The sequence below is a fragment of the Oratosquilla oratoria genome, chromosome 15, assembly GCF_046742065.1.
Source record: "Oratosquilla oratoria isolate Oo_2021 chromosome 15, ASM4674206v1, whole genome shotgun sequence".
Lineage (NCBI taxonomy): Eukaryota > Metazoa > Arthropoda > Malacostraca > Stomatopoda > Squillidae > Oratosquilla > Oratosquilla oratoria.
Genome location: NC_134791.1, coordinates 16319412 through 16334540, shown reverse-complemented (window position 1 = coordinate 16334540; position 15129 = coordinate 16319412). Strand labels below are relative to the sequence as shown.

At 41.3% G+C, this 15129-nt stretch overlaps 1 protein-coding gene across 6 annotated transcripts in view; it reads left to right on the top strand.

Moving 5' to 3' along the window:
• Nucleotides 1-773: 773 nt before the first annotated feature.
• LOC143033312 (uncharacterized) overlaps nucleotides 774-15129 on the top strand; it is a 32928-nt gene continuing 18572 nt past the window's right edge. For 3 of the 6 annotated variants that reach the window (XM_076198601.1, XM_076198598.1, XM_076198600.1), the window contains exons 1-2: nucleotides 7189-8279; nucleotides 9175-9324. In XM_076198601.1, coding sequence (XP_076054716.1) covers nucleotides 8248-8279; nucleotides 9175-9324 — 182 coding nt within the window. In that variant the 5' untranslated portion in view covers nucleotides 7189-8247. Of the gene's footprint in view, nucleotides 973-7188; nucleotides 9325-15129 lie in introns of those variants that run through there. The other 3 variants (XM_076198596.1, XM_076198602.1, XM_076198599.1) reach the window with 2 other exon arrangements.

Genomic DNA, 15129 nt, shown 5'->3' with positions numbered 1-15129 from the left:
CCGTACATAAATTCGAATATCTATCCACCTAGCGACCAAAGTAAAATAAACTATATTTGTGTTTAGAACTAAGAAGAATTCATACTTCGATTTCTTAATTTCTCTAAAAGCGATATACCGAGTATTACAGCTTGGATTTAACTTAAGAGTAAGACCCAAGCTATTCTCGAAAATACACAAATTAAGGGGGGGGGGGCAGTCCCGTAGCTGTTTCAGAGACGGTTTACACACTGACTTACATATCGAACAATCTTGTAATATCCTACATTTTGTCTCTTAAGCAATAGCAATATCGTTCAAGAATATGTACAGTTTGTGCCAATGGATCGTTTCCTATATTCTCATCAAATTTATTTGCGAGCAGCCTCAGAGACAACTTTCTCGAAACTATCGGGTATCTAAAATAATTGGGAGATGGCTACCTCCGTATGGGGAAGGAAGCCCATTCGCATATTGCTAGATAGATAGTTTTGTCCTTGTTTGAGCAATCTCCGGCTATTACATCAGATGGTGGATTAGTGTGGTAGTTCTGTTGTATCTGAGTCAAGTAAAAAAAATCAATTCTAAAGGTAGCCCTCATCATTACTTACTGTAGATCAGTTATTTATATTTTATACTGAAAGAAATGTACATTTTTATCAAATGTACTTTTTCTTCTAATGTTTTCTTTCGTTAAACAAATTGTATTTGACTTTAAAATAATTACGTACACTATAGTTTATAGTCACCCTAATCATTTGTCGCTTTGTTAAATTAACCCCAACTTGCCCATTTTCACTTATGCGAAACGAGTGGCAACTGATTGATGTGGTAAACTATTGGTAGCCCTGTTTTAGTAAATCGCAAAACTCCTCTCGCACATTAGTACTTCTCGGAACAAGATGAGACCTTGAGAAGTGAGTGCGCAGTCTCTGGACGTTCGCGCCTGTTTTTATTACCGGTATTTACTTTTTGGATGAAAGCAATTTTCACGTAAGTATTGAAATTTTGGGTATTATATTAATTGCACAAAACATATGCTTAATGATTGCCTCTGAACTACTTGATAATCATAAAAATTCTGTATTTTTTTTCGTATTTGACGGTCCTACGAGATTTCAAGTGGGGACAAACCCTAAATTGATGTAAAGATTTGCACTATGTATTATGTACATGACATAACATGTCATATATAACTGTTGTGGTAGCATTTGTTTTTATAAGTTCTGACGAGGAAGAATCATTGAAAGATTAATTGTCACAGCGGCGGCGCCAGGAATTTTTAGTTGGGGAGGCTAAGGGGGGGCTGAGCAAATTTTTGGGGTGGCTTATAGTACTATAATTTCCCCGTTAGCAGCAATCCGAAAGGCGTAGTCCATGGTCCGCCTTGGGGTCAAAGGGGCCGGCCTAGGGTCCTTGGTGGGGTCCGTCCAGGCCAGGGCACCGCCCTGACGGGAGCTCTGCTAGGTTTTTCTGTTGTGGGCTGAGGAGGGACTCGACATGTTGACGAGGGGGTGGTCTCAGAAAATAAACTCAGATGATGATCATTCACGAACATCTGAACATGGGAGGCATACCATGCTGTTTTGATCCTGGTAAAAAAGTTTATTTTCTAACCTCACTTATCTATTGTTCGAGTGAGGTATATCGAGTTTCCAAACCCACTACTGGAGGTCTATTATTATCACTTCACCAAGCTGCTATTCCAATTAGGTTACAAAAAATTACATGGATTGTAATAAAAAAATTACATGGATTGTAATCAAAACCTCCTCTACATGCTCTGCATGCTGTGACTAGGGTTTCTTGAGGAGCTGGATTAAATGTCTATGAATGGGGTATTATTGTCTGTCAATCATCAAATTGTGTAATTGGGTAAGGAAGGAAATCAAGTGTATATTTTTACCGTGACCAATTCATCATGCAGTACATGCCATAGGAAATTCAGGGCCAATGTAGAAATTCAAAAGCTTCTTATATAGTATTGTGGGCCGGTCCTGGCATCAAATCACCCTTTTAATCCATGTAGCATATACGTCTGTGTAAATTGCTTCAGGAAACATTACTTGAAGTAGGTTATATTTCTTTAATTGTCAAATAAACAAAAATTGAAATAAAAACAAAAACAAAAACGTTTTACGGTTTGTAAAACATTTGTATGAATGAAAATGAAATTCATATATAGCTGAACAAGCACTTTTGAAACATAAGCACTTCCCTAGAAACTATTTACATGTTTCGATAACAAAAATGTAATTCTCTTGCTAAACTTAATTGCAAGTTGTTCCTTAAGAATAGTTTTAAAAACAGATAGAAATACATGTCTTCTTCATTCAGTGTCCTTCACATGAAAAAGCCAGTAAATCCTTGATGTTTTGACATTTCATGCATTTCAACCATAAACAGATCAAGTTAAAAAAAAGAAGACAAACTCACGATGATACATCTCAGGAAATACATCGTTCCACCTACTTTAAAATGATACGCCTATTCCTATGGTTGGCAGCAAATGCATCGATAATCATATCCCTGTCTAACATCTTTGCTCTTTGGGAATTGATGTTTAATACTCCAAGATTACTGGTACGTTTGTCACCGCTACTGTTATACAAGTAGGTTTTCAGTTGCTTTAGGCACGAAAAGCTTCTTTCACATGGTGCTGAGTTAACTGGAAGAGTAACATTAATACGCACTAGCTTATACAAATCTATGAATTCATGCATCTTTGTACGGTTGGAGCATGATGGCAAGTTGCATAGGTGTGTCCACTTCCATTCCCTGCTCCTGCTTTCTGGCAATCGACCTTCTTAGTTGGTGCAGCTCTACGGATACGTAGATCTTTGTCCTCCACCCACCCTGTAATTTGCAGCCATTCCTGACAGCTTTTCCTTGTTCAAAAAGGTTGGATAATTGGGGTTGAGGGCAGATACTCCAATAAGTACCTGACATGTATGTATCGCCGGAAAACCTTCTCAACTCACTGAGAAACTTGTCTATCACGGAGTAGTAAATCCATCTCTTGGTAACATTGGAGTCATTTGAATCATCATCATCTTGTCCTATGCCGGATGTTATGACAAACTCATCCAAGTATCGTGGGGCTGCCTGCCTGCCCTTTGCCTCTGACGTGCAAGTTGTCTGCGAATCCCTACGTACAGTCTGGCACAATTCTTCAACATGATTTCGTAGTTGCTCCCAGCTCTCTTCGTTTCTCATCTCTGTGAGACTAGACATCACTGCTTCAACCAAATCAACTGCTGAGGCAAGCTGGAGATCGCGGGACTGGAGTTGATCTGACAAGGTTTTCGTCAAATGCAGCAAACTCTCCATGAACACCAGATTCATCACAAAATGGTGATCCAGAAGGGCAGTGAGTGAGTGAGTGACTTTGCTCCACTGGCCCTGTCCACATTTCCCCCTTCCATTAAATGTTTTAGGATTGCAATGATGCCAGGCAAGGTCCTCTTAACAGCTTGGCAGGCTGAGTGAGTGAGTGTTGGCATGCCCATCTGGTGTCCAATAACTGTTTGAGTTCTATGTGTGGTCTTTCTGGGTTTAGCTCCTTTTGGAATTTTAGAAATTCCTGATACACCATCGACGAGGAGAAAAAATTGTACAGTGATTGGATTGTGACGAAAAACTCGGAAATTGACCTTATATTGTTTACACAGTCAACTAAAACGAGGTTTAGCGTATGAGCATAGCAGTGGATGTATACAGCCTGTGAAACATCTCTTCTGAATCTTTCTTGGACCCCATTGGTGCAACCCAACATAACTAACTGCCGCTCCATCATAGCACTGACGGACACAGGTATTGTGGTCAATTTTACATTTGGCTAAAGTTTCTTTTATCTTCTGGAGTAACGACTCTGCATCAAGGCCTTCAGCCAGCTGGTGTGAAATCCAAGAATTCTTCATCAAGTTCCTGATCATGGAGATACCTCACAACAATAGAGATCTGCTCCTTCTTTGCTATATCCTTTGTTTCGTCCACCATGATGGCAAAGTGCACTGCTTGTTTCACCTCATCACTTATCTCCTTTCTGATCATACCTGCCATTATTTCAAATAATTCATTCTGTATATCGTGGTGAGTATATTTTGCATTCCCCGGACCGTTAACTTTTTTTGCAACTGTATGATCATACTTGGCTAGCACATTAAGTTGTTCCAAAAAGTTTCCTCGATTGTTGGATTCATCCCCTTCTCTGTGCCCTCTCTGGGCAACATTTTGACATGCTGTATAGAGAAGTACATCAATAACTGCTTTAATGTACCTCCGATTATCCACCACTGTCTTGGCATGCCCGGCATGCATCAATGGCTTGATAAATCGTTGCCCCTATAACTTTCTGCAATTTGAATTCTCCCCAAGCTTGCATCGCAAATTTATGACAAGCTGAAGTATCATGAGCCTTCAGAGACATGGTTGGTTGCCTTCTTCCAATTCTTGAATCCGTTGTGGGTGAATGATTGTTGAGCTCGACCAAGATGGGAAGTTGTAAAATGACGACACGCAAAACAGTAAGCTGCATCTTTGACCACGGAATATTCAAGCCAAGAATATTGTTGGTGCCATCTTTTATTGAATGATCTTATCTGACCACCTTGCATGTGTGAAGGGTATTTCTTCAAATCAGGACAGGTAGGTAGGTAGGCCCACTATCTGGCAGCAGGCTGATGTTGTTTGGCCCTGGAGGACGTCTTGTATTTTTCTGGGTACTGTCATCATCCACCTTCTCTTCCAACTCCAGATTTTCAGTAGAACTAGAAGTACATGGTTCTTGATTGTCGTCATTAACACACTAACAATCAGAAATTGTGTTCATTTTCGTGGTTCATTCAGCCCTCGCTAGCAATGGCTGATTCGGACCACTTATAGACTTCGTGATTCATTCATCAATTGTCACCATTGGGAAATACATTAGGTACGTTAGGTTCACTTTAGGTTAGGTTTTAACTGAATTAGGTTCGGTTTGGTTAGCTTAGGTTAAATATTTGTATAAATATTCCATCCTTTTGATGACTTTTGTTACAAAAATATGTTAAGCTTATTAATTTTTACATTGATTCTAATTCTCTAAGAAGAGATTAATATTTCTTCTTTAACATTTCTATCTTTCCTCTTTGTCTTTTATCACAAAATTCATATAAAACATTATTGGCGTTCTCAATATCACTATTATCAAATAACAACATTTATAGTATAGTAACAGTGTCATCTTGATAGGGTCGCTGGATTCGTTTAAAATCCAATATTGGTAATATTGGACTCGAAACTGAGCGGGTCCCCCTGCGCTAATGTGCTGCGAGCAACAACCACTAAACGAATAGAAAACATCCTTAAGAAACAAGAACCTGTATAGTTATTAGTGGAACTGTGAAATTAAGAAAAAGCATGTGCTTCACAACGAAACAAGAACAGTGGAAAGTACATATACAGTTTTTTGTATAATTATGCATAAAAATGCCCATATATCAATAGCAGCACCACAACAAAAACAGATACATGAAGTGAAATCATCTCCATGTGGGGAAGTAAAACGATTTACAAGACTGAAACAGCAAGTTGAAAAACCTCAGCATGCACAAAATCACAAACAAACCCACAACCAACCAAACTGAAACTGCATGAATAACAACCACGAAATTCCTCAAAGTGTTTCCAATCAAAACTGATTCAAATTTATTGTTGCCAAGAACGCAATTTTGCCTAAAATATGCATCTTGCTTATGAACACTACATACAGGAGTCCCTCAAATAACGCGGGGGTTAAGTTCCTGAAATTACCGCGTATGATCAAATCCGCGTATGCTGACTTTCCATATTAAATACCGAGAACCGTATGTATGTGTACGTGTGTGTGTGTGTGTGTGTGTGCGCGTGTGTGCGCACGTGTATGTGGTGTATGTATGTGGCATTTGTTGTTTGTGCATATATACATGTGTGTGTATGTGGCGTATATGTGTATGTGGCGTATATACATGTGTGTGTGTATGTGGCATATGTATATGTGTGTGTATGTGGCATATGTATGTGTGTGTGGCATGTGTGTGCGTGCGTGCGTGTATGTGTCTGTGTTCACATGTACAAGTAAGCATGTACGTGCATGTGTCTGTGTTCGTATTTGTGTGTACACGCACGTGCATTCACAACATACACTGGTTGTCTAACACATGTCTACGTGTGCGTGTCTACACGTGTAAGCGTGTATATGTCTGTTTTTGATCTCCCAAACCACCACCGCCAGTAACAACAAGAACTTCATAAGAGAAATTAAGACACGACAAACGCAGTCATTATCAGACTTATTAGTTGTGTTCCAAACGAAAGAAACATTACACTTCAACAGGTTAGGGCAGTTAAATTTCACGATAGCACGGTGCATGTGGTGGAAGCGACAAGCTAAAGCTTGTTGGCTACCCCCCTACCACCCCCTACTCCCCCTCTCCTCCCCTCCCTCCCTCCTGCATCAGTGCTCGGAAGTTGACACGTAACCGCAGGCAGCCACCCACAGCTATCCCCTCGCCCCACACCCTTGTTTGAGCAGTTCCCAGTGTACATAATGACCACGTTATATGAAGGATCGACTGTATATGGTAAAATAGAAAGCAGTCACCACAAATGTTTGCGATGTTGCTGCGTGTGTGCGTATGCGTGCCTGACTCGGCGTGAATTTTAAAATGGTTTTCTACATTTGAGATGTTTTGAAATAAAATCCGCGTATGATTGAATCCGTGTTATTCGAATCCGCGTTACTTGAGGGACTCCTGTACCAAACTTGCAAGGACAACGAAGTCTGTAAAATTGAAACTTCAATTGATTTGATTTCATTAGTTTGAATTGATTTCATCATCTGTTGCGTCTTTAAGAAATTACTCAGTCTCATTAGTCATTAATATTAGTTATATCTGGTTTTCCATACAAATACGATCCATTCATATTGGCACCCTCTCAAATATGACAGAAAAAATCAACGTGGGTAGAGGATAAGAATGAATGCGAAGAAAAGTTTAAGAAGAGTTAAGAACTATGATGAAGTTTGGAGTGTGACAGAGGTCAAATGTGATATAACTTGGGTGCGTCGAATTTATATATATATATATATATATATATATATATATATATATAATATAAATTCCACTACAATAATGTCTTGTAACCTATTATAAAGTATTTTTATATTATCGGTATTAAAACAATGATTGGTATTAACTAAAAATGTTTGTTAGCATAATCATTAATACAGTGTAATTTTGTAGTTTGAAATTATTTTTAAATAGTCTCTTCTACTCCAGCAGTAAACATTCACCGACGCGGGGTCGATATCGACCACTTTGAGAACCCCTTGTCTGTATACTTTGGGAATACAGACGCTCCTCTACTTACGTTCATTCGTTTTACGTTTTTTCGATTTTACGTTTGAACTGACTGTAAAAAAAAGATTGTAATTTTTTTTTTTTTTGTGCATTTTTGAGTTTAGCGCGCGCTCCGTAGTTCAAACGATACGTGTGCACGACGCTGCGTCCATTGTTTACATTGCACAAACGACAAACTGAACATGCCTTGCCTCATCCTCCTCCTCCCCCTCCCCCTCCTCCTCCACCATCTCAATTTATGTTGCTTGAATTTAATTTATTTGAAATTAATGTTATTATTTTACAATGTTATGTGTATAATTAATGATTTAGGGGTGTTTTATAAGATACGGTAATAGAATTTATGGATGTATAGTACAGTAACAACTTGCGTTCATTTTCAACTTACATTCGGCCGTTCGGAACGTAACTAAAACGTAAGTTGAGGAGCGTCTGTACTATTGTCGCCTGGCCATACCCTGATTCGTTGCATAGTCTATCTCAGATAGGCTATACATATATATGTCACACATTACAGATAGGCTATCTGTAATGTGTGACATTTCTACAACGGGTTACAGGTGATTTGAGGCGTGGGTCATATAAAATGAAAGCAGTTGGACATGCATAAGGCCGCAATAATACACATATATTGTCCTCATTTCAGATGGGGAGGGGGTTAATGGTAGGGGAGGGGGTTAATGGTAGGGCTAGCGCTGATGGCTGACAAATTTTTAGACCTGGCCATTAAAAATTCCACTTAATAAAATTATTTTAATGAGTGTTTTAAATTTTCAATTTGCTCATTTCAGTTGGGGGGGCTAATGGGGGGGCTGACCACTTTTTTGGGGAGGCTAAAGCACCCCCAAGTCCCTCCTTGGCGCCACCGCCGCCGTTAATTGATCACATGCTCAAAGATGAATTACGTACTCTCAGAAGGTATGTTTGTCCTGTGAGTGTAGATCAGAAAAAGTTTGGTACGTACGTAGCCTATTTTATTATTATTATTATATATTTTTTATTATTAGTTTTTTGTCTTGCTGCATTGCTCCTGACTGGCAGGGGGGAGAATGAGCTTTCATCCACAAGGAGATGAGATGAAAGGGGAATGGATGACTGATGTGAGTGGGATATGGGCTGGGGTAGGTAGGTGCATGCCTTGGCTGGCTGTATTACCTTGTGATACCTTGTGGTGATTTCGGCCTATCAGCCTCAGCTACAAATACTGCTGCTATAACCTCTGTTTAGCTTCGTATACAAAGGAATGAGGTAATCCAGCCTGTTGTAATGAGGCCAGGTTTGGTATGAAGGCAGAAGAGATGCGTCTTCAGTCTTCTGCAGTAACAAGATGTCTAGGTGATGCTTGAAAACTACTACACTAAAGGATGACATGTCTCTCAGACTGTGAGGGAGGTTGTTGAACAGTTTTGGCCCTGTTCTATTGATACAGCGGCTATTTTTACAAGTCATAGGAATAGTCCTCAGGCTATTCTTACAACATGGTTGATAGCACCCTCTATCATGAACTTTTAAACTAAATTCAAAATGGCTGTCACTAATTTCAAATTACAGTACTACCTCTCATTAACGGACTAATAGGGGGTAACGGTGTCCATTGATGTGAATAATCCGTTGATTTGGAGTGGTTTTTGGGTGGCATAGTGATTGCATGCACTAAACAACAGCCCCTAAAACACCGCAAACACAGCTAATTAACGTCCGTTAATGAGAGGTAGTACTGTACTTGCAACAGGTGAAGAATTTTATCCATTTGTAGCTCCAAAAGAATATATTTCCATCTGGAAAAGTCTAATAATGTAACTCTTTATACCAGGAACTCCAGGACAATACAATCAGCTACTAAATGTGCTCCTAACAGAAGTTTCAAACCTGAGCTGCAGTATTTTTCAATAGATTATTGCTGTCAGTATGGAGGTAGAAAATACCAGCCGAAATCTACTACTGGGATACGACCAAATCAAAGGTAAAGTAAGAACTAGACTTCTGTCTATTCCAAGACATCTTCATACGTCATTTGCAACTTAAGATAAATTTACGCATATAAGAAAATTTGAAACAAGATTCCTGGGAGGATTGTTAGGTTAGGTTATTGTCGTAGAAATTTAGTTCAAAAGTTCACGATAGAGGGTGTTATCATCCATGTCATAAGAATAGCCTGAGGACTATTCTTATGCCTTCGTAAAAATAGCCACTGCCAGGATATCTACAAGCTCTGAGTGTCTTCACATTCTGGCAGTTTATCTTGGGGCTTTCAATGTAGCATGACCTCCCTCTTGTCTTGTTTGAGCTTAATTTCAGGCCAATATTTGGTACCAGACCTTTCAGGCTCTTCCAGGAGTATATGATTTAGTATTGTTCTTGTTTTCTATGGAGAGAATAGACCTTGAGGTCCTGCAGTCATTCCCAGTAATTTTTGCCATTTAGACTTTTGTGAGACAATCTTGCTGGTGAAGCTCCTCTGCACAGCCTCTAGCTCTTCTATCTCTCCAACATTAGTTGGGCTCCACAGCTGGCAGCAGTATTCAAGTTTAGGCAGCACCAAGCACTTCCATACACATAAGGCATGGCTCTTCCATAGAGCTGAAAGTTGTAAGAATCCAGCCAGACATTTGCTTTGCAGATTCCACTATTTTGTGTATATGTACACTGAATATGGCTTCACTGCTGAATATTATGTCAAAGTCTCAGAGGCTGCTTTTGACTTTTGTGTGTCCATTGGTGGTACTGTATCTAGTGTGATCTTTGATGGTTTTGTTGCTGTTATACCATAGTAATTCGAATTTGCTTTCATTGAACAGTATGTTATTTTTGGCTGCCCATGAGTGTATCGTGTTTAGGTCTTCCTACAGCAGTTCTGTCTCCTCTTGTCTTGACCCCTTTTGTGACTCTTGTGTCATCTGCATATGATGTGACAGTGTTTGACATTGTTGTTGTTGTTCCCTAGACTGTTTGTCCGAGCAGTCCCATCTCCCCAAGGAATGCCACAGCTGAAATGGGGTTTTCCCACAAATACTTTATGGATTGTATATTGTGTATAATGCAGTTTTCCATGATGTATTGAATACTATGGGGTGAAGTGTTACATCCTGGGCATTTGTTATTGAAGAACATTCAGAGAGAGTTCCATTTACTGCAACCTGCTGTATTCTTCCTTGGAGAAAACTGTATGTACGTCCCTAGTTATCATAGCAACACACCATGACCTACCTTGTCGAATGGTTTAGCAAAGTCAAGGTAGACCATGTCCACATTTTGTCCATTTTCAGGGCTATTTAATACATAATCTTGTGTTAATAATTGGGACAGGCAAGAATGACCTTTACGTAAAATGTGTTGACCACTGTTGAATAGTCCAGGTGTCCTGGGCTGCAATTGACCATTGACAAGTTTCTGTCTCGCTGATGGTGGGTTACATCAACCGCTAGCCTCCTCCCAGTTTTCTCCCACACTAAATTCCCCCGTGGAGTGTGGCCTGGGGACAGGGTCTGTTGACTGACATCGGACACGTGCTCTTACCGCCCACCAGACTTCTTCCCTTGATATATTTGGGTCAACCTTCCTTGCCAGGAACAATGACCTATCGACACCTAGGTAGTGAGTTCTGTGCAACTCTTTTGCGCGGAGGGACCCTGCAGCGCACATTTCAAACTTCTCCTTGTCGTGTTTGTCCTTCACTTTCAGCCCGTTTTTCTTCACTCTGGTTTGCACATTTGCTTTGTTCATTCCTGATGGCACCTCACTCGCCGTTATCTTAATGCCAAACTCATCTATTAACTCCCTCAGAATCCCAAGATGGCACTTCACAAGGACCTCTGCAGCCCCCTTCATGCATACTCTCTTCTCAACTGTCAGCACTGAGTTCATCCACCCTGCTACCGTGGCTGAGTCAGTCCTGATTTAAATCTCGTGCAGCCCCCATTTCAGTGCCAAATTACTCCTTTTATGGTCATGTCCGACTCCAATACATTGATGTGGTGGTACATACGTACATACATATACCAAGGCTTTTTTCCCCCTTACAAGGGAGGTAGCCAAAAAGGGAAAGGCATAAAATCATTCCCACCCATTTCATCCCTGAATACACTCCACACCCCTCCCACCCTCCCTCTTATCTGAGCACCTCCTGGATGATGGGTCATCCCTGCACCTTGCCCACTGCCCTGGGTCAGAAGCAGTGTCGCAAGACACAGCACATCCACAGCAAGGCCGCTTCATTAAATCGGCGACCCCCCCTCTTTGTCTCCTCTTGCAAAAAAGGAGAGGACGGGGAGAAATCCCTTCGGGCTGCGTCAAGTTTTGCTCACATATACTACCTCAACCCCCATTCCCCCGCCCATTCCACCTCATGCAATCACAACATCATCCATATACAACCATTCTCCATTCACTCCTGTCTTCTGTCCTCTCCCGTCCTTCCTCAACAGACATTCCCCTCTTCCCCCAAAGCCCCCTTCACCCCATCCATCCACCTCATCCTAGTACGTCCCCTCATGTTCACTCCCTCCACATCTGCCTTCCATACCTCTTAGTCTTTCTTCACTCATTCTTTCCATGTGTCCAAACCATCCTAATATTCTTTCATCAACCCCATCTCCCAGCTCCTTTTCCACCCCTGTTTTCCTCCTCATCTCCTCATTTCTCACTCTATCTAGCCTAGTAACCCCCACCATACTACTCAGACACCTCATCTCAAACTCCTTCTCTCTTCTTCTCTTATGTTCCATGTTTCTGCCCCATATAGTGCTGTTGGCACAATCACTCCTTCATACAGTCTCCTCTTCGCATCCATTCCCAAATGTCTATTCCTTATTACACTCTTTAATCCACTCGCTTCTTTCAATCTACATTCTACCTCCACCTTCACTCCACCTTTTCCTGCCACATTTGCACCGAAGTATCTAAAACTATCCACTTCCTCCAGTCGCTCTCCCTTAATGCTCACTTCCAGTCTACTGCCACATTCACCCCTTGTACATCTCATCACCTTACATTTACCCACATTTATCTTTAGCTTTCTTCTATCACATACTCCCAAACTCTGTCACCAACTTCCTCAATCCCTCCTCCGATCCTGCCACAAGCGCAGTGTCGTCCACAAACAACAGCTGGATCACCTCCCACTTTTCTCCATTTTCTTTAACCATCTTCAATCCCTTTCCCACTACCCTTGCATTCACCTCTCACACCACCCCATCCATGTATAAGTTGAACAGCCAGGGCAACATAACGCATCCTTGACGCAGTCCCACCTCTACCTCGAACCACTCACTCCCTCCATTTCCAATCCTGACACAAGCTCTACTACTCTCATAAAAACTCTTGACAGCTCCCAAAAGCTTTCCTCCTATCCCGTATATCTGCATAACCTCCCACAGTGCCTTTCTGTCTACCCTATCATAAGCCTTTTCCAGATCCATAAAAGCACAAAAAACATCCTTCCCCTTTCCTATAGCTTTCTCACATATCTGTCTTACCACAAAGATCTGATCTACACAACCTCTACCTGTCCTAAATCCACACTGTTCCTCACCAATTACTCCTTCTGTTCCTCTCCTAATCCTCTCAATCAAGATCCTCCCAAAAGCCTTCCCAACTACACTTAACAAGCTAATCCCTCTGAAACTACTACATTCACACTTGTCCCCTTTTCCCTTGTAAAGAGGAACTACAGTAGCGAGCATAAGTTAAGGGACAGTAAAATACTTTCTGAATAAATCTTTCTTGTAACTTAAGTATTTAATCAAGAGACCTGTAAACTGACACAGATTTACATACACTTCTAGTATGAATTCTGATGAAGTTTCAAAGCAATAGATAGACTGGTTAGTAAATAAGTAGAAGAATAGTATAACAGTTACATTTCATGTAGTGCAAAAGTCTGGGGTATTGGCTGCTTGTTATTGTGGCAAAGTAGATGCAGTCGATACTTTAGGGTCTATATGGGGCGCCCCTAAGGGACCAGAGCCACACATCATTTTGTCTATGTTAGAAGAAATTCTGTTCATAAGAGAAATGATGACACTTTTATACTACGACTGTCCCTCCGTTATGCTGTCCCCCAACCCCTTGTTGCTGTCCTGTACCATTTCTCTGAGTATTCTCTTTCTGTGATTGGGGGATTTCCCTGTGGTGGGGGAAAAAGAATACTGCCATCAAGTTTCCCATTGGATCGTAAGAGGCGAGAAGAAAGGGACGGGGAGAGGGACTAGGCATCCTTCTCCTGTAGCCCCAAGGGGCAGATTCCTAAACAGCAAAGGAAAGGCATAAGGGGTGCTGGAGGGCCTCGGGCCAGCACCCTAAGGTTTGGGTCTTTTAATGTGCGTGGATGTGGTACAGATGAGAGTAAAAGGGAAGAGATAGGTAGTATGTTTGTGAGAAGAAAGTTGGATGTGTTGGCTTTTTGAGTGAAACTAAGTTGAAAGGGAAGGGTGAGTGTAAGTTTTGGGAGTGTAAGTGGGAGGTTATCAGGAGTGAAGAGAGGGCGAGGGAGGGAAGGGGTGGCTATTCTAGTAAGTGAGGAGATAGGTAAAGGGGTAGTGGAGTGGAAGGAGGTTTCCTCAAGGATAATGTGGATGAAGGTGAAACTGGGAAAGGAGATGTGGGTCTTTGTAAGTGCATATGGGCCGGGCAGTGAGAAGAGCATGGAAGAAAGGGAGGCCTTTTGGATAGATTTAAATGAGTGCATAGAGGGTTTAGGAAGAAATGTCAATGTAATAGTACTGGGAGACCTTAATGCTAGGGTGGGAAATGGTCCAATCGATGGAGTGGTTGGGAAATGTGGAGTTCCAGGAAAGAATCGTAGTGGAGAGTTGATGGTGGAAATGTGTCTAGAGAGTCTATGATAGCATCTAGTGTGTTTGGGTTGAATGTCTATCATAAGTTCAGTTGTGAGAGGGTGTGGGAGGGAAGGGTGGTAGATAGAACGCTAATGGATTATGTAGTGGTAAATAGGATTTATGATAGGAAGAGTTAAGGATGTACATGTGCTAAGAGGAGAGGGTTGGGGAATATCAGATCATTTGTTGGTGGAAGGTAAGCTGAGAGTGGAGGATAGATGGAGAAGGAGGAAAGGGACAAAAGGTAGGGAGGTTCTTAGAGTGAACTCCTTGAATGAAAAGGAAAAGGAGAAGGAGTACGAAAAGAAGCTGAAGGAGGAGTGGGAGGGAGTAAAGGATAGAGCAGAGATGGGTGTGGAGGAGGAATGGGGATGGTTCAAGGAGGGAGTCTTAAAGTGTGCAAGGATGGTGTGTGGAACAAGAAGGACAGGGGGAAATAGAAGAAAGGGTAGTGAATGGTGGGATGAGGAAACAAAGAAGGTTGTAGAAGAGAAGAAGCGAGCTTTCACAGATTGGTTACAAAAGAGGACAGGGGAGTCATATAAGAAGTACAAAGAAAAGAAAAGAGAAGTAAAGCAAAAGGTAAAGGAGGCAAAGAGGAGAGCAGATGTGAAATGGGGTAAGAGTATGACAGAAAATTTTTGAAAGTAATAAAAAGATGTTTTGGAAAGAAATTAAGAGAGGAAGAGGAGGCGAATCAAGTAGGGAAGAAAAGGTAAAAGGTACAGATGGAGAGTTGATAATGGAAGAGATGGCAGTGAGGGGAAGATGGGCAGAATATTTTAGGGAGTTGCTGAATGTGAAGGAGGATAGGGAAGGAAAGATAGCTGCAGTGGGAAATGCGAAGAAAATGAGAGTGATGAGTGAGGAGAATGGAGGAGAAATAAGGATGGATGAGGTGAAGGCAGTTGTAAAGATGATGAAAGCAGGTA